General features: G+C 55.3%; 1 protein-coding gene across 3 annotated transcripts; it reads left to right on the plus strand.

The window, feature by feature from the left end:
* The first annotated feature begins 1,576 nt into the window (after positions 1 to 1,576).
* Positions 1,577 to 14,906, plus strand: SLC16A5 (solute carrier family 16 member 5). 3 transcript variants are annotated; one of them, XM_072939547.1, is made up of 6 exons: positions 1,577 to 1,758; positions 2,843 to 3,021; positions 5,803 to 6,067; positions 8,466 to 8,609; positions 10,768 to 11,595; positions 12,814 to 14,906. In XM_072939547.1, the coding sequence occupies exons 3-6, from the start codon at positions 5,869 to 5,871 to the stop codon at positions 13,059 to 13,061; spliced, it is 1,419 nt and encodes a 472-aa protein (XP_072795648.1). In that variant the 5' UTR covers positions 1,577 to 1,758; positions 2,843 to 3,021; positions 5,803 to 5,868; the 3' UTR covers positions 13,062 to 14,906. The 3 variants fall into 3 exon arrangements, with proteins under 3 accessions (XP_072795648.1, XP_072795650.1, XP_072795649.1); XM_072939549.1 differs by lacking the exon at positions 8,466 to 8,609; XM_072939548.1 differs by lacking the exons at positions 1,577 to 1,758; positions 2,843 to 3,021 and having other exon boundaries at positions 5,713 to 6,067.
* The last annotated feature ends 676 nt before the right edge of the window (positions 14,907 to 15,582 follow it).

Consider the following 15,582-nt stretch of genomic DNA (forward strand, 5'->3'; position numbering starts at 1 on the left):
AGCTAGCGATGGGGTGGAGGATTGCATCCAGCCCGTTCTGAGCACTTAGGGCAGGTATTGCCGCTCACAGGCTGAGATGAGGACTGCCTTAATGGTGCAGACCCTGGAGTATGATCCCCTCTGTTTCCCCCACAAAACCTCTCAAGGCCTGGGACCATCCCTTTAGGACCATGGGATAAACCTTAACCCCCTCCTCCCAATGTTTGTATCCAGGGAACCTCAGGCTAAGCAGAATATGCCAAGTAAGAGCCAACCCTAGCACTGGGACTGTCTGCAAGAAAATGAACCACAGGCACAGTGATGTTTTATGTCTAAGACTTGCCTTACAACTTGACACAGTATCTCCTACATAATTCACCCAGAAGCTAAGCCATCCTAGTGGCTAGGAAGTGGTATCTCATTGTGGGTTTGATTTGTATTTCCCCAATGCAGAAGGATGTTGGGAATCTTTTCATGTGCTTATTGTGCATTTGCATACCTTCTTTGGAGAAATATTTATTCAGATCCTTTGCCCATTTTTAATGGGGTTATTTGTCTTTTTACTGTTGAGTTGTGGGAGTTCTTCATATATGCTCAACACAAGTCCTTTATCAGATATACGATTTGCATATATATTTTTCACATTCTGAGGGCTATCTTTTCACTTTCCTAATGGTGTCTTTTGGCGCATGGAAGTTTTTAATTTTGATGACATCCAGTTTATGTGTTTTTTCCTTTGTCACCTGTGCTTTTGATCTGTTGTCTAAGAATCTATTGCCTAATCCAAGATCATAAAGATTTACTCCTATATTTTCTTCTAAGAGCTTTATAGTTTCTGTTTTTACATTTACATCTGTGATCCTTTTTCTTTTCTAAATGATACGAGGTAGAAGTCCAACCTCATTCTTTTACATGCAGATACCCAGTTGTTCCAGCTCTATTTACTGAGAGGACTATTCTTCCCACCCTGATTGTCTCAGGCCCCTTCTGGAAAATCAATTGACCATAAATGTAAGGGTTTATTCCCAATTCGATTTCACTGATGTACGTGTCTACACTTAACGCCAGTACCACACTGTCTTGATTATTGTAACATTGTAGTAATTGAATATATTTTAAACAATGAATATTAAGGGCTGGCCAGGTGTGGGGAGAAGCCTGCGGTTCCAAGGGGCACATGGCAGAGGTGGTGGACATTCTTTGACCTGATCCCAGGGCTGAGGGGTCCACCCTCTTCTCCGCTCTCCCACAGCTGGGCTCCCCTGGGTGTGGCCCTCAAAGCTCTAGGTTTTCATTGGAAGGATCCCTGGGCAGCTAAAACCCCAAAGAAGGGATCTCCACCCTGGCCTCCCATCCCATTCCCGCTGGGAGGTGGAGTCTTTTAATCACACGCTGTCTCCATTCCACTCGTGGGGTCCTAGAACCCAGAGCGGGGAAAATCGAGAAGCTGGAAGGGGAGCAGGTGGGCTATGCAAATTACATGCTAACCACGTGCAAATGCACTCGCCTAGCCGGCGTCGGAAGCCGGAGGAGCGCGAGAGATTAAGAGAAGGGGTGCGGGCCCTGGCCACGCCCTCCCGCCTCGCCTCGACGCCTCCTTGCCCGGCTCCCGGGCGGCGCGGAGGTGGTCCCGCCCACTGGCGCCCTGCGACTGGTCTCTCCGGGTCCTCGCCGCCGCCCCGGCGTCCCGCCGCCTCCAGCGCAGGCGGGGCAGGCCGCTGGAAGCCGCGCTCCGCGGGAAAGTGGAGCCGCCCCTCCGCCGCCGGGCCGAGCGAGCCGGTGAGCGGGCTTCCTGGGCCCCCTACACTCCCCGAGGCGTCCTCCCCCGCCGGGCTTCCCGTCAGCGCTGTCGCAGACCCGCCCTGCCGTGGGCCTCCGGGGCCCCTTTCCGCCTGTCGGAGGAGAGAAAAGCCTCCTATCCCGGTCCTGGGCCTCCCCAGCCTGGATGGCTGGGGACCCCCGTGGCCTGAGGGGTGAGGGGACAGGCACCACCCAAAGCCTGGCCTGAAATCTCCACGGGGGCACTGCCTGGACGTCCCAGAAGCCTCACCCAGAGGAGATCCATCTTGGGGAGGGTAGGAAACCGGGTGGAAACTGGATCCGGAAGGCAGGGACTGAGCCAGGGTGACAGAGGTCATTAAGTTCCTGTTGCCTATCCCATCCCCCTCCAGGCTGTGGTCAGCTGGCCCCTCCAGGACTGTTGGGACACGTTTGGAGGCAGAGAGGAAGGAGGGTGACTTGCCCCAGCTGGCTCACCTCTGGAACCGCCTCCTTCCTTCCAGGGCCCCTGCCAGGTGGAGGGCTGGAGGGCTTGTCAGCCCCAAGCTCAAGCTGGCTCTTGCTGCTCTTCTGCGTGGCGGGAACCCTACGGCTGCCTGTCCTGTGTCCTGGGCTTCAGGCCCGGGATCTTTCCTGATGTGTAGCCTGGGGAGAGAAGGGGGTTCTCCATTCTTTCACTGCTGGTGAGGCTGCTGGTTCCTCCTTCCCTCTCACTGGGACCATGGAAAGGGAGAAGAGGGAGAGGAGGCTGTCCCTCCACTCTGTACACCAGCCCCCTAACCTCAAACCCCTGCAGGAGAACTTCCGCTCACACTTTTGCCTGCACCTGCAAGCTCAGAGGGACCAGGAACTGACCCTGAGGGCTTAGCTAGGCCTCTGTCATCAGAGGGGAAGCCCTAGAAACAGACCGGAGTCTGTATGTGACGGGAGAAGGACAAGAGATGTCGTCTGAACTTTTTCCCAGCCCACAAACCCAGCTTCAGGCCACCTGGGCATGAAGGTGGCCTCAGTCTGGGCAAGAGGTCCCTTGCCAGAGTGAAAAGTCTCCAGCCGTATTTCCCTCCTTGCCCCAACCATGCACTAGGCAGCGATCGTGACTCATGGTTCTCGGTACAAAGGGAAGACCGCTTCTCTGCTGGGGCCAAGGTGGAACCAGAGCCCCCATCTCTTCTCTGCACTGCTTGAGTCTTCTGGAATGGACCTGCCTGCCAGGAAGCCAGGTCATCCTTGGTCCTGGGCTTGCCTACCCCCCAGGGAGCAGAGGTGGGTAATGTTAATATTGCCTTTGTGCTCCACTGGAGGTGGGGGGTGAGGGGGCGGTGAACAGGTCCCTGCTCCTGGTCTCGAAGGGGAGGAGGAGGAGCAGGGGTGACAGTGATAAACACAGAAAGGATCCATTCCAATGTAGTGTGAAAACTACTATTAAGGAGAGAAATACAGGAAGGGGCCTAGCCCAGCCTGAGGTGGGCGTCAGGGTAGCTTTCTGGAAGTGCTGCCGGGGCTGAAACTTGAAAGACCAACCCGACTTCTTTCTGGGTAAGGATTTTGGAATCTCAGCAGCCAAGTTCCTAAGGAGGAACCAGCTTGCTGGGGGTGGGGTGGGGGGTTGGGCAGAGGATCAACAGGACCTAAAATCTATGTGTGTGACCTGGGAGTTGGGGGTGTATGGGAGGGGACAGCCTCCTGGTGGAAGGCTGAAGTCTGCAGGGCAGCTCCAGAGGGAGGCCGGGGCAAAGAGAACAAAGGTGCTTAGGGTTTCCTGGGCTCTGATTGTCCCTGGTGGCCTGAAGGGAGGACAAGCCATGAAGAGTCAGCTCCACTGAAAGGTTCAGAGGGAAGGTAGGTGCGGAACGAAGGTCAGAATTCTGGAAAGAATTCACAAAGGGGGAGGCTCAGAGTAGTAGGGCACTAAATCTTCTCCAAAGAGGGGCAGGTCAAGGGTGAAGGAGGGGATGAGAGCTGGGGACAGGGCCTGGGGTCTCCCCAAGTGTCTCCTCTCCTATCTCCCCTCTCTGCCACCTCTGATCAGTGACAGCCTGCTGCTCTGAAGAGAAACTGGCAGGGTTCTGGGGCTGGGGAGTGCCAGGGGTGGGGCGCCAAGAGGGGACAAGCAGGAGGAAGTGAGGGCAGTGGAGGAAGGCTGGCGGCCCTTCTGGGAGGAAGAGGGGAAAGTGGCCGGTCCAGGAAGACTGAGGGGTGGGGGGAGGGGGGAGCCACAGAGCAGGAGGGGGAGACACTCACAGAGAGGATCAGGTGGCACCGGTGGCCTTTCCATTTGCTGAAGGAACAGAAATTCTGGAAGGGGCGAGAGAGAGCCAGTTTGCTAGAGGAGCCCATATCTGAGGTTTGCCCCAAGCTTGGGGCTGGGCCAGGAGGATCCGGGCTGGGGGCTCTCTAGGGCCAGTGTCACGTGCAGGAGCCTGGAGGGCAGGAGGTGCTCCCAGCCCACACACAGGACTCAAGGTCTCACACACATGCTTGCAGGCACACACAGTCTGAGGCTAGGATGCATGGCCCACTCACCATGGCAGGGCTCAGGGGAAGGAAGGGGGTCCTCTGGGGAGGGAGGAGGCCTTGTGCCTAGAGAAGGCATTGGAGCCTGTGAAGGAGGCAGTTAGGGTGGATCCAGTTTAGGTGCCTCGTTAAAGCTTCTGGGCCTGGGGGGAAGGTGTGGGATGCTGGGCTTGGCAGGAAGAGGGGTTTCATATTTCTGATAGTTTCCTGAGTTTCCAAGGATCTTCAGGACCTGGGGCTAAAAGGAGGGAGGCTGTGGGAACTGGAGCTCCTGGGATCCTTTGGCTTCACAAAGGCCCAGGCTGCCCTTCAGCCTACCAAAAGCAGCCTGCAGCCTGCAGTGTGGGTGAGGTCTGGGGCCCTGGAGGTCCAGGGAGTTGGGGAGAGCCAGGACAGGACGGAGGGGACTGGAGAAGGGCTCTGCATCTGGGGAGGGGTTGGGGCTTCGAGGCCTGGTTAAGGCACCTTCTGTGATGGGAGTATGGCCTGGGTGGTGTTGAGGAACTGAGTTAGGACTGAGCCAAAAATGTGAGAATGTTTGTGTGTCTACACAGTGTGTGACCCTGTGTGTTTGTGTGTGTCCGTATGTCTGTGTAGCATGTGTCTGTGTGCATTTGTTTGTATGTCTCTGGGCTTGTCTGAGTAAGTGTGTGTCTGTATGTCCATGCATGTCAAAGTATGACTGTGTGTGTCTGCACATGTGCCTGGGTGGTTCTGGGTGTGTCTGCAAGAACACATCTGTGTATGTGTGTCTGCACTTGTCTGTGTGAGTGTGTATCTTGCTATACATTCATGTGTGACTATGTATGTATGTGTGTGTTGTATGTGTGTGAGAAGCCCTCGCAGGTGGTAGGTCATTATTCAGCCTGATTGTGAAACCTGCCTCTTGGCTGTGAGCCCCTTGGGAAAGGAGCACTGTAGGGTGATGTCAGGGGGCCTTTGGATGAAACCCGTGTCTTCTCCTTGAAAGCTGCTGGTGTGCTGCCCTGGTTTAGTGTTCTGTGTACCCTCCTTGGCTGCACCAGCACCGGCTCACTCACCGTGGCCTTCACGACAGCACTGACAATGAAGCTGGCTGTTAAATGCAACATTGCGAAAGCCCGTGTTTGTGAGCAGGAAGCCTAGTTACGAATATTTGAAAATGTATGAGTGTGCTTCTAGGGGCACTGGGACTATGCTGACTCTAGACGTCTGCTCCATTCTACAAGCAATTATTGAGTTCTTGCTGTGTGCGGTGGTGGTTGGGGGGTGGCTAGAAAGTCCCATCTGCTGACCACTAAGTGATGTAACAACTGGAAAGAATTCCACTCACTTGCCTGCCCCTCCTGTCCCTCCTGCCAGACTTGATCTGGAAAGTAGGTGAAAGGAGATGCCAAGGCCAACGCGTGGGCATGTGGCCACCTCCCAGGGGGCGGTGCCCCTCTGTGATACCTGGTGCTGGGGCAAGAGGAAGGGACAGTTTCAACCACCTAGGGAAGGTGGCAGGTGGGCCAGGGGAGTGCTGGCAGCTCCATTCTGTCCCTTCCTCAGGTGGCCCAGGCAGCAGTGGCAGTGGCGGTGGCAGTGAGGCTGTGGCAGCAGCATTTGTAGCCGAGGATGCCGCAGGCCCTGGAGCGTGCGGAGGGCTGCTGGTCCTGGGTGGTGCTGCTGGCCTGCCTGGTGGCCCAGGGCCTCACCCTGGGCTTCCCCACGTGCATCGGCATCTTCTTCACCGAACTGCAGCATGAGTTCCAGGCCAGCAACAGCGAGACCTCCTGGTTCCCCTCCATCCAGACGGCCATGCTCCATGCAGGGGGTGAGCAACCTGGGGAGTGACCCTGGGAGGGGTGAGAAGGAGCCTGGGGTGGGAGAGGAAGCCACAACCTCCCTGGCCTCCTGGGTCTCTCTCTCTGAGGCCACTGGTTTTGCCTTGTCCAGTGAATTCCTAAGATTTCATCTGATTTCAACAGGGCCAGTCCCCCTGCCTGGAATCCCGCTGGGCTGGGCTGGGATGAACTGGGGAGGGGCCCAGGGTGGAGAGGCCCCTGAGATGTAAAGCTGGTCCTCTTGAGTACCGCGGGAGGATGGATCCCGACGGTGGGAATGCCAAGCACTCAGCACAGACTGGAGGAGGAGTGGCTTGGGGTCCCGCTGGGTGATCTCTCTGCACCTGAGTGTTTTCCTCTGCAATATGAGGGCAGCACTCAGCATCCCATCCTGCTCACCTCCCACATGGGGTTGCAGATCCTGGCAGGGTCTGAGAGCTAGGGCACTGTAAGCAGCTCTGCATTAGTGTTTGGGACACCCTCATCTCCAGGGTTTCAGGACAGGAATGGGGGGTTCAAGGAAGACACTGGGTGCAAGATAAGGGCAGGGCAAGAGCCCTGTCTCTCATCAGGAATCAGAGGGGGTGTTGCCGGGGTGGGGAGATGGAGGGAAGGCGGCCCCCCTCATTTCCTGATTGACTCTCCAGGAATGTGACCACCTCACCCTGAGCCCGGGAAAAGGGAGGGGCAGGGGCTGCCCAGAGTGTTCTCCATAACAACCTTGGGCTCAGGGGTCTGCCCTCCGCTCCTGGGAGCTCTCCAGGGAGACCCAGCAGGCAGTGACCTCCAGGGGGATCCTGGTCAACTGGAGCCAGATCTCATAGCCCGCAGGGCTCGCCCCACGCATAGTGTTTGCTTGTCTCAGCTGAGCCATAACCCTGCTACCTCCTGCCCTGCCCTCCACCTGGCACCAGCAGCTGGCTTATTACTCCAGGTCCTTCCCTCAAATTGCGAGGGAAGTCAGACTGGGATAGAAGCCACCCTCGCTGGAACGACCCCTGAACCTGCAGGTTGGGGCCCAGGCTCAGGGCAATGTGCAAGACTAGGCCTGGCCCAGACCACATAAATTTTTTTTTTTTTGCCTGCAATTTTGGGCAAAAATGTGAATCCCAGAGGGCTCCTTCCCTGCAGCCAGAGAGGGGTATGGTCCAGGGGCTAGAAGCCAGGCATCTAGTGTGGACCCCACTCCCCAGCCAGCTTTAGACTCATACCTAGCAGACATGCCAGCATCTCAGTCGGCCTGGGACTCCGGTCTGTCTGTCTGTCTCATGTACACACATACGTTTAGCCCATGCTCATTCAGAGTATCGCAGAAATTTTAAACTTGAAAGTATCCTTGATCCTAAGTACCCCCCACCCCCTCACATTTTAGCGATGGGGAAAGCAAGCCAAGTACAAAGTGCAAGGCCTTGCCAAGGTTGTAGGGTGAGCTCAGGGCAGAAGCAGTGCCCCTGCAGGAGTAGCACCCTGTGTCCCAGTGCCCTGTCCCCAACTCAGTGACTCAGGGCTTTCCCCAATGTCACCTTTCCAAAGTCAGGCCAAAGTATGAAGGCGGGGTCAGCGGTCAGGTCCACTTCAACGCCTTGCCTCTCCCTCTACAGCTGCCTCTCCCTGATTACCTCTGAGGATGGGCCCCTCACTTCCTCTGTTACTCCCATACTCTTACTGGCTCACACCTACACATCCTCTTTCCACCCAATCACGCAGACTCACGCCTTGTGCACACACACATTTTCTCTGTCCCTTTGGCTCCACTCTGGGAGGGTGACTCTGGAGAAACTTCATTATGTGTACTTGGGGGCAGGGCTCTAGGCAAGGGGGGGCCCTGTGAGGTGTGGTGTGGCAGCTGGATGGGACTGGCTGGCTTCTACTCTGGGTCTGGACTGATGAGAAAGCAGCTCAGGTTTGGGGATGGGGGCTGTGGAGGAGAACAGGCCCCTCTCCACCAGGGGCAGGACATCTGGGTACAAGTCTTCGGTGGTGGCTGGAGGGGATGGGGGAGGGGAGAATGTACCCCACCTGCTTTTCTCCAGAGCACCCCAAGAGGCCAGAGCAATGGAGAGGGAGTGCTGTGGCCAGTCTTCTTGAGGAGGGGGAGCGGGGAGCAGGGCCTGGAGGTGCTCACTGTGATTTAGCTGCTGTGGGACCCTCACCCACCCAAATAGGTCACAAGCCAATCATGCTTCATCCAGATGGAGGAGGCCTCAGGTCAGTGCAGTGAAGGGCCTCAGTCTGCACCTCTGAGGATCTTTGTCAGGGTCAAATTAAATATTTGTGCCCTTTAAGCCACCTGCTAGTTCCTGCTAGAACCCCCTCCCAAACCCTCTCTTTCCCCTCCCTCGGACCCCTCTCTTTCCACTGCCACCTGCTGGCTCCTCCTCCCCACAGGACCCCTGTGCAGCATCCTGGTGGGACGCTTTGGCTGCAGAGTGACGATGATGCTGGGGGGTGCGCTGGCCAGCCTAGGCATGGTGGCCAGCTCCTTCTGTCGCACCCTTAGCCAGCTCTACCTCACGGCAGGATTCATCACAGGTGACTATCATTCCATTTCAAGAACTACTAGGTCGGTCCTGGGTGCAAGACTGCAAAGCGCCAGGCACGCAGAGATCCTAATCTCCAGGGGCTGCTTACAGTCACATGAGGCAGAGGAACAATGAGCATATAAAAAAGAAGAATTATCTCTGATCATGACAAGGGGCTGAGAAGACCGGACAGCTGATGTGATAGTGTCCTGGCTCTGGGCGGGAGTGGGCAGAGATTAAACAGGAGGTAGAATGACCAGGACACCCAGTGCAGCAGGAAAAGCAGGGTTGGGGGAGGTTGCTACTTTCAACAGGGTGGTCAGGGAAGGCCCTGCCGAGAAGGTGACATTTGGGCAGAAGGCTAATGGAGGTGAGGGAGTTTTCCTGTAGACTCTCTGGGGAAGAACATTCAGGCAGTGGGAACAGCAAAGGCAAAGGCGCGGAAGTGCTCAAGGAGCAGCAAGGCGGCCGATAGGATGGAGGGGCATGAACAGGGGTCCGAAGGGTCAGGGGGAGGCTGGATAGGGGTTTAGTTCCTAAAAGGTTGTGCAGTGGGATGGGAAGCCATTTGAGGGGTTCAAGCAGAGGGGTGAGTGGCGTCATCCAGCTGCCGCCGTTTGTGAAGCACTGCTCTGGCTGCCGTGTTGAGAAGACACCTGGGGGTCTGGGCTAGGAGCTGGAGGACAGGTCAGGGTGTGGTCATCACCCAGGCAGGAGGTGGTTGTTCCTTAATCCAGCGTGGTATGATGGATGAGATGTGGTCGGGTTCAGGATCGCACATGAGGAGCAGAGAAGAGACCAGGACCACCCAAGTTTCCTAGAGCTGAAAAGGGTGACATCAAGGTTTTTTGCCCTGAGTCACTGGAAGAATGGGGTAGCTGCTAACTACGATGGGGAAACTAGGAGGGAAGCAGGCATGCAGGGGGATGGGAAGCTCGGGTTTGGACGTATCCAGTCGGGTTCAGAGAACAGGCCCTGAGCTGGAGCAGGCTGATGGAGAATCATGAGATGCCTGGTATTCGAGTCTTGAGATGACATGAGGTACTGTCCTGTCACTGAGGGAACGAGGGAGGATGGCTGAAGAGGACTGAGGCCTGAGGCCCAGGACGCTCCAGTGCTTAGTGGCCTGGGCAGGAAGAAGGAACAGAGAGTAGGAGGAGAACCAAGAGAGTGGGGTTTGAGAAATGAAGTGAGGAAAGTTCCTTGGGAGGAGGGGGAGATGGACTGTGTGAAGCTGCTGATGGATGAGACCAAGGAGGACCAGACTCTTGTCTTTGGCTTTGACAACATGGAGGTTGGCAGCCTGGAGAAGAGGAATTCAGGAACAGCGGTGAGGATGAGTCTGATTGAAATAGGTTCAAAAAGGAACAGGAGGAGGGAAACTGGAGACAGTGAATATAAACAGTATTTCCAAGACATTTTGATGGAAGAGGAGCAGAGAAATGGGCTGGGACCCAGAAGAGACTGGGGTCGAGACAAAGTTTTGTTTTGTTTTAATGGGAGAAATAACAACAAAGGAGAATGATCTAGTCAAGAGGAGAAAATGGACTACAGGAGAGGGGAATTGCTGGAGGGATGTGCCTTTGAGCAGACAGGGTGCAGGGCAGGTGCAGAGTGGGTGTGGAGGTGGCATCTGGGTTGAGTCGAGAAAGGAGAGTCTGCAGGAAGCATATTCCAGGCAGAGGGAAAGGCAACTGACTGCAATGCCAAGGTAGCAGGCAGCTTAGTGTCCAGAGGAAGAGAAACTGATGTGGCTTGATTGTGGTGAGTGACAGGGAGAGTGGCCTGAGATGGCACCCAGGAGGTGACCAGGGGCCAGACTATGCAGAGTCTTCCAGGGCTTAGTAAATACTTTGGCTTTTTTTCCTGGATGTGATGGGAAATCTTTGGAAGGTGTTAGGCAGGGGAGAGACTTAACCTGATTTAGGTTTTTGAGGATCCCCAAGTGCTGTGCCAGGGGAACAGGTGTGCCCCTGGCAGCCTCAGGAGGACAGATGCTTCTAGGGAGGTGGGATGCTTCTAGGGAGGTGATGAAGCATGCTGATGCCATCTTAAATCCCTGGGGACCTGGGGTCTGGGCCAGAATGGAAGGAAGACAGACCTGGGACATGACCCCAGGACCCCCGTGCTGGGTGCACCCTGAGCTAGTCTCGCCTCTCCTTCCACAGGCCTGGGCATGTGCTTCAGCTTTCAGTCGAGCATCACCGCGATGGGGTTGTACTTCACCCGCTGGCGGGTGCTGGCCAATGCACTGGCCTCAGTGGGCGTCTCCCTGGGCATCATGCTCTGGCCACTGCTCTCCCGTTACCTTCTGGAGGACCTCGGCTGGAGGGGCACCTTCCTCATCTTTGGTGGGGTTTTGCTCCACGGCTGCGTCTGCGGGGCCATCCTGAGGCCCGGGGCCATCCTGAGGCCCGTGGTCACCAGTGTGGCCCCCAAGATCAGAGAAGACCTCCCTCCACCTTCCAAGAGACCCACACGTGGCTTTCTGGTAGCCTGTGGTCAGGCCATCCAGCGCCACCTGGCCTTTGACATCCTGCTTCACAACGCCGGCTACCGTGTGTACACGCTGGGAGTCGTGTGGATGATCATGGGTTTCCCACTGCCGCATGTCTTCCTGGTGCCCTACGCCACGTGGCATGGGGTGGATGAGCACAGGGCGGCCCTGCTCATCTCCATCATCGGCTTCAGCAACATCTTTCTGCGGCCCATGGCTGGGCTGGTGGCGGGCCGGCAGGACTTTGCCAGTCACCGCAAGTACCTGTTCAGCTTGGCAACCCTGCTCAATGGGCTCACCAACCTAGTGTGCACAGTGTCAGCCGACTTCCGGGTGCTGGTGGGCTACTGCCTGGTGTACAGCGTGTCCATGAGTGGCATTGGTGCCCTCCTCTTCCAGGTCCTCATGGACATTGTCCCCATGGATCGGTTCCCCAGTGCCCTGGGCCTCTTCACCATCCTGGAAAGCATCTCCATCCTCATCTCCCCTCCACTGGCTGGTGAGGCCCTGGGAAGAAAGGGCGGCCAGGTGTGGCCTGGGTGGGTAGGGTTTGCGGGGAAGGGTGGTGCAAATAGGAGCAGTATGGACAGATTTGGACCCCATTCAGCATCTCCAGGGTTAGAGACTTGAATCGGATTTTCTCAAGCATCCCAGGGGACTGAGTTCACCCTTTCTCCCAACTGGCACTCAGGGTACGAACAGTTAAAAAGAAGGCTTTTTCTACCAGACTTACCCAAGACCTTTGTCTCCCTCTCCATACGTCTGTGTTGTCTTATCAGTAAAGTGGGGATGATAATGGAATCTACCTCATAGGATTGTTGTGATGATCACAAGTCATATCAAAGAGCTCAGTAGAGAGCCTGGCACATGGTAAGTGCTATGCATGTGTTTGCTGTTATTAACGTCCTGGTTCACCCACTTCCTGCCTGTGGGACCTGGGCAAGTCATTTTCCTTCTCTGAGCCATGTCATCTGCAAAATGCAGATAAGGACACCTGCCATAACCATTCATACACCTGTGCCAGTCACTGGGAGGGTGTGGCTGAATCGAGAGCTAGTCCCCACCCCTCAGGGCTTACCTTTTGATTGAAGAGATTAAAGCAAAGAGGCATCTTAGTGATCATAATGGTGATTTGTGCCCAGAGGGAAATGAACAGATATGGAAGCAGAGACCCACACGAGTGGACTTGGGCCACTAAGTGTGTGACATTCAGAGTAAAGGGGAAGGTTTGTGAAGCCCGTGGGGGTGGAGGGCAGTCGACAGACAACACAGCTATTACATTAAGACCTTCCTGAGTGTGGCATTGGAAATCCCAGTTTCCAAGGGAGTTCTCCAAGCCAGCAAGGGGGTAGAACTATCCAGGAGGAAGTATCATGGGCCCAGGGAGTGGCTGAGCAGATATCCCAGACTCCACTGGCCCTTGAGTCCTTGGCTTCCTGCCACCAAGGGTAGAGGAAACATGCCCTTTAATGCCCTTCTGACCCAAAGACTCTTCCTGCCTGGTACCAGGGCTGGTTTAGTGTTTCCTTTCATTCAACAAATACCTATTGAGTGCCTACTAGGTGCCAGCCACAGTTCCTAGTACTGGGGATGCAGCAGAGACAAAAATAAAACCCCTGCTCTTGCTGAGCACGCAAGTTAGCAGGGATCAGAGAGTCAGGGGAGGCCTGGTAGCCTGGGCAGTGGCCTAATTTTCTCTTTTCTCTCTGTCCCTCAGGACTCCTCCTGGACACCACCAACAATTTCAGCTACGTTTTCTATATGTCAAGTTTCTTCCTTGTCTCAGCCGCCCTCTTCATGAGTGGCAGTTTCTGCGCCCTGAGGAAGAAGGAGAGGCAGAGCCGGCAGGTGCAGGCAGAAGGAGCCGTCACGGAGGCTGCCCCAGAGGGGACCCTCATTGTGGAAGACACAGACAGTTCCGAGAAGCGGCTGCACACAGAGATCATGTACGTGACCAGTGTCTGATCCCTGGGGTCACTCACAAATGTGAGCAGCATCTGAGCCCTGAAGTCAGTGACGACTGCCTCTGCCCAGGAATGGGATCTGGCTGCTTCGCCAGGGGCCGGGGTGAAGGGCTGCCCAGGAAGCCTGAACCAGAGGCTCTGCTCTGCACACTGGGACTCAGCTGGGAGCTGGGACCTTAGGGGCTGGCTTCCAAAGACTCAGGGTTCCTTCCAACTAGCAGAATCCAGGAGCGGGTCCTCCTGACATTTTTTCCTTGGGTACCATGGTACCTGGGGCCCAGGAAGGTGGGTCTCAGACCATCTCGGGTCTGTCATGGCCAGCTTGGCTCGGCTGGCTGCTACTGCTGCTGCTACAGTCAACACACTGGACCCTCAGGTCTGGCCTGGGTGCCCCCCATGTTATCTCTTTGTCCTTCCCCACCCTCCAGACAGTTTCAAAGAGCTCAACCCTCCTCTGAGTCCCTCCTGACCCGCTTCTTCCCTTGCCTAGCCTCCTACTGACTGGAACCTGGGGAAGAAGGGCCTTGTGAGAGAATGAGTCATGGCCTGTGGTGGTGGAGGGCCAGGCTGAGGGGTTAGCCTGGAGGCAGGCCCGGGACAGATTAAATGTCGGGTGGAGTACCCGTCCTGGCGTCTGTGCAGAGAACTGGAGGGGAGCCCCTGGCTTGGGTCCCAGAATCAGTGAAGTCTGAGGGGCCCCTGCACACTTAGCAGGGCCTGCTCCAGCGTCTCCTCCCTCCTTGGGAAGACTGGTGCTGGGGTGGGAGGATGACAGACATCTGACCAGGGGATGGAAGACTGCTGGGCAGGGCCTGAGGACCTCTGTGAAAATGGAGCTGCTTTTGCCACAGAAGCCCTTCCACTCCCCTCTCCTGGCATCCGTTTCTCCCTGCTGTGTCCAAGGTGTCAACCTTGGGGTAAGTAGCTGGCTGGGCCAGCTGCCAAGCCATTGCTGCTCCCTGTTGGCCCGTGCGTCTGGCCTGGAAGTCAGAGCTCCCCACCACACACACTCTTTTCGCTGGTCCCTTCCCTGAGGTCATCCCGTGAGGGCTGGCTGTCATTAGCCCAGGCTTGTCCCTTGGTTGCTTGACCAACCAAGGGGATAGACAAACAGAGTTTGTTTGAACTCCACACAAAAACATTTTCTGCAGCATATTATAAACTCTGAACTAATGAAGCTAGAAAATAGAGGTCTGGAGTAAGTTTCCTCCCACTCCCCTTCAGGACTGTTCCGTCCCAGGACCTTGTTTGTTGATTCAAGCTCAACCAGGCTTCAACAAGAAAACCTTATCAGGAGAATTGATTATAAATGAAGCTAGAAAATAGAGGTCTGGAGTAAGTTTCCTCCCACTCCCCTTCAGGACTGTTCCGTCCCAGGACCTTGTTTGTTGATTCAAGCTCAACCAGGCTTCAACAAGAAAACCTTATCAGGAGAATTGATTATATTTTCATGACTGGACTCCAGCTTTCCTCTAACACAGGGCCACTGGCATGAGTAAGCATCCTTGGGGATGTACTGTCTTCTCCAGGACCCGTGAGTGCCCCCTTATGGCCAAAGAAGGTAGTACAGAGGTGAAGCAAAGAGCTTCACGTTCTCTGGGGAAGAGACCTAAATTCATGCTTGACTCTGCCACAATTTGCTGTGTGACTTTGGGCAAATTGTTCACCATCTCTGGGTCTTGAAAAAGGGGAAGTTTGGTCTAGATAAGCTAAAGTCTCTTCCAGTTTGAACAGTCTGAATCTGAAGACCCCTGCTGCCTCACTGCTCCCAGCCCTGTCATGTGTTTGGTCACCATCTATATAGCTTGTGTACCTAAGGGGGAATTCTTGAACCCATTTTACCAGGTCTTGTCTCCCTCTCCATCTTAATTGAGTGAAAAAGGAGAGAGTTCGGGCTAGTGGATAGATGAATGCTTTTGTTGCTAGTAGCCACAAGGGTTTCCACTGTGCATCCTGTTTTAGGCCCACTTGCCCAAAACTGGTTTCTTTCAAGGAAAAAAGATTTCAGTAAACATTCAGCATAGGGGACTTTGACCTTCTCTGCCCTCCAGGCAAGAGTGGCAATAATCCTTGGGCAGAATTCATTCAACAAATACTGAGCATCTACTGTGTGCCAGGGACGAATCGGAGGAATAAGACCTGGTCACTGCCCTCAGCACAAAACCAGGTTCTAGGAATTCCTCCTCAAGAATGAGGGTCCCTGAAGCCTTAGGAGGGGACAAATGAGGAAGGATGGGGTGTTCTGATGCCAGCACCCACACTTAGCTGATCCTGAGATTCCTCTAGAGAGAGTATAGAGCAGATCCTGACCAGCATAGGGTGGAGCTCCACAACCCAGAAAGCCGCCAAAGCGGTACACCTGGGCTCCTTCTAGGACCCGACAGTGCTGCCCTTTGTGCTCCTTGTCCACCTGGCTGACAAAACACCTTAGGACATTACCCAGTTCCCGAGATTTCTGGCCAGAGGTGGCAGACTGCTCGGGGTAGCGGAGCAGAGGGTACCAGATTCGTCCGGCTTTTGGG

This window comes from Vicugna pacos, chromosome 16 (assembly GCF_048564905.1).
Source record: "Vicugna pacos chromosome 16, VicPac4, whole genome shotgun sequence".
NCBI classification, from domain to species: domain Eukaryota; kingdom Metazoa; phylum Chordata; class Mammalia; order Artiodactyla; family Camelidae; genus Vicugna; species Vicugna pacos.

Bases quoted from the DNA above. Each gene is read 5' to 3' on its own strand.
- SLC16A5 (XM_072939547.1), top strand. From the start codon at position 5,869: ATGCCGCAGGCCCTGGAGCGTGCGGAGGGCTGCTGGTCCTGGGTGGTG. The intron at 6,068-8,465 runs GTGAGCAACCTG...TCCTCCCCACAG, and splicing joins GGCCATGCTCCATGCAGGGG to GACCCCTGTGCAGCATCCTG. The intron at 8,610-10,767 runs GTGACTATCATT...CTCCTTCCACAG, and splicing joins CACGGCAGGATTCATCACAG to GCCTGGGCATGTGCTTCAGC.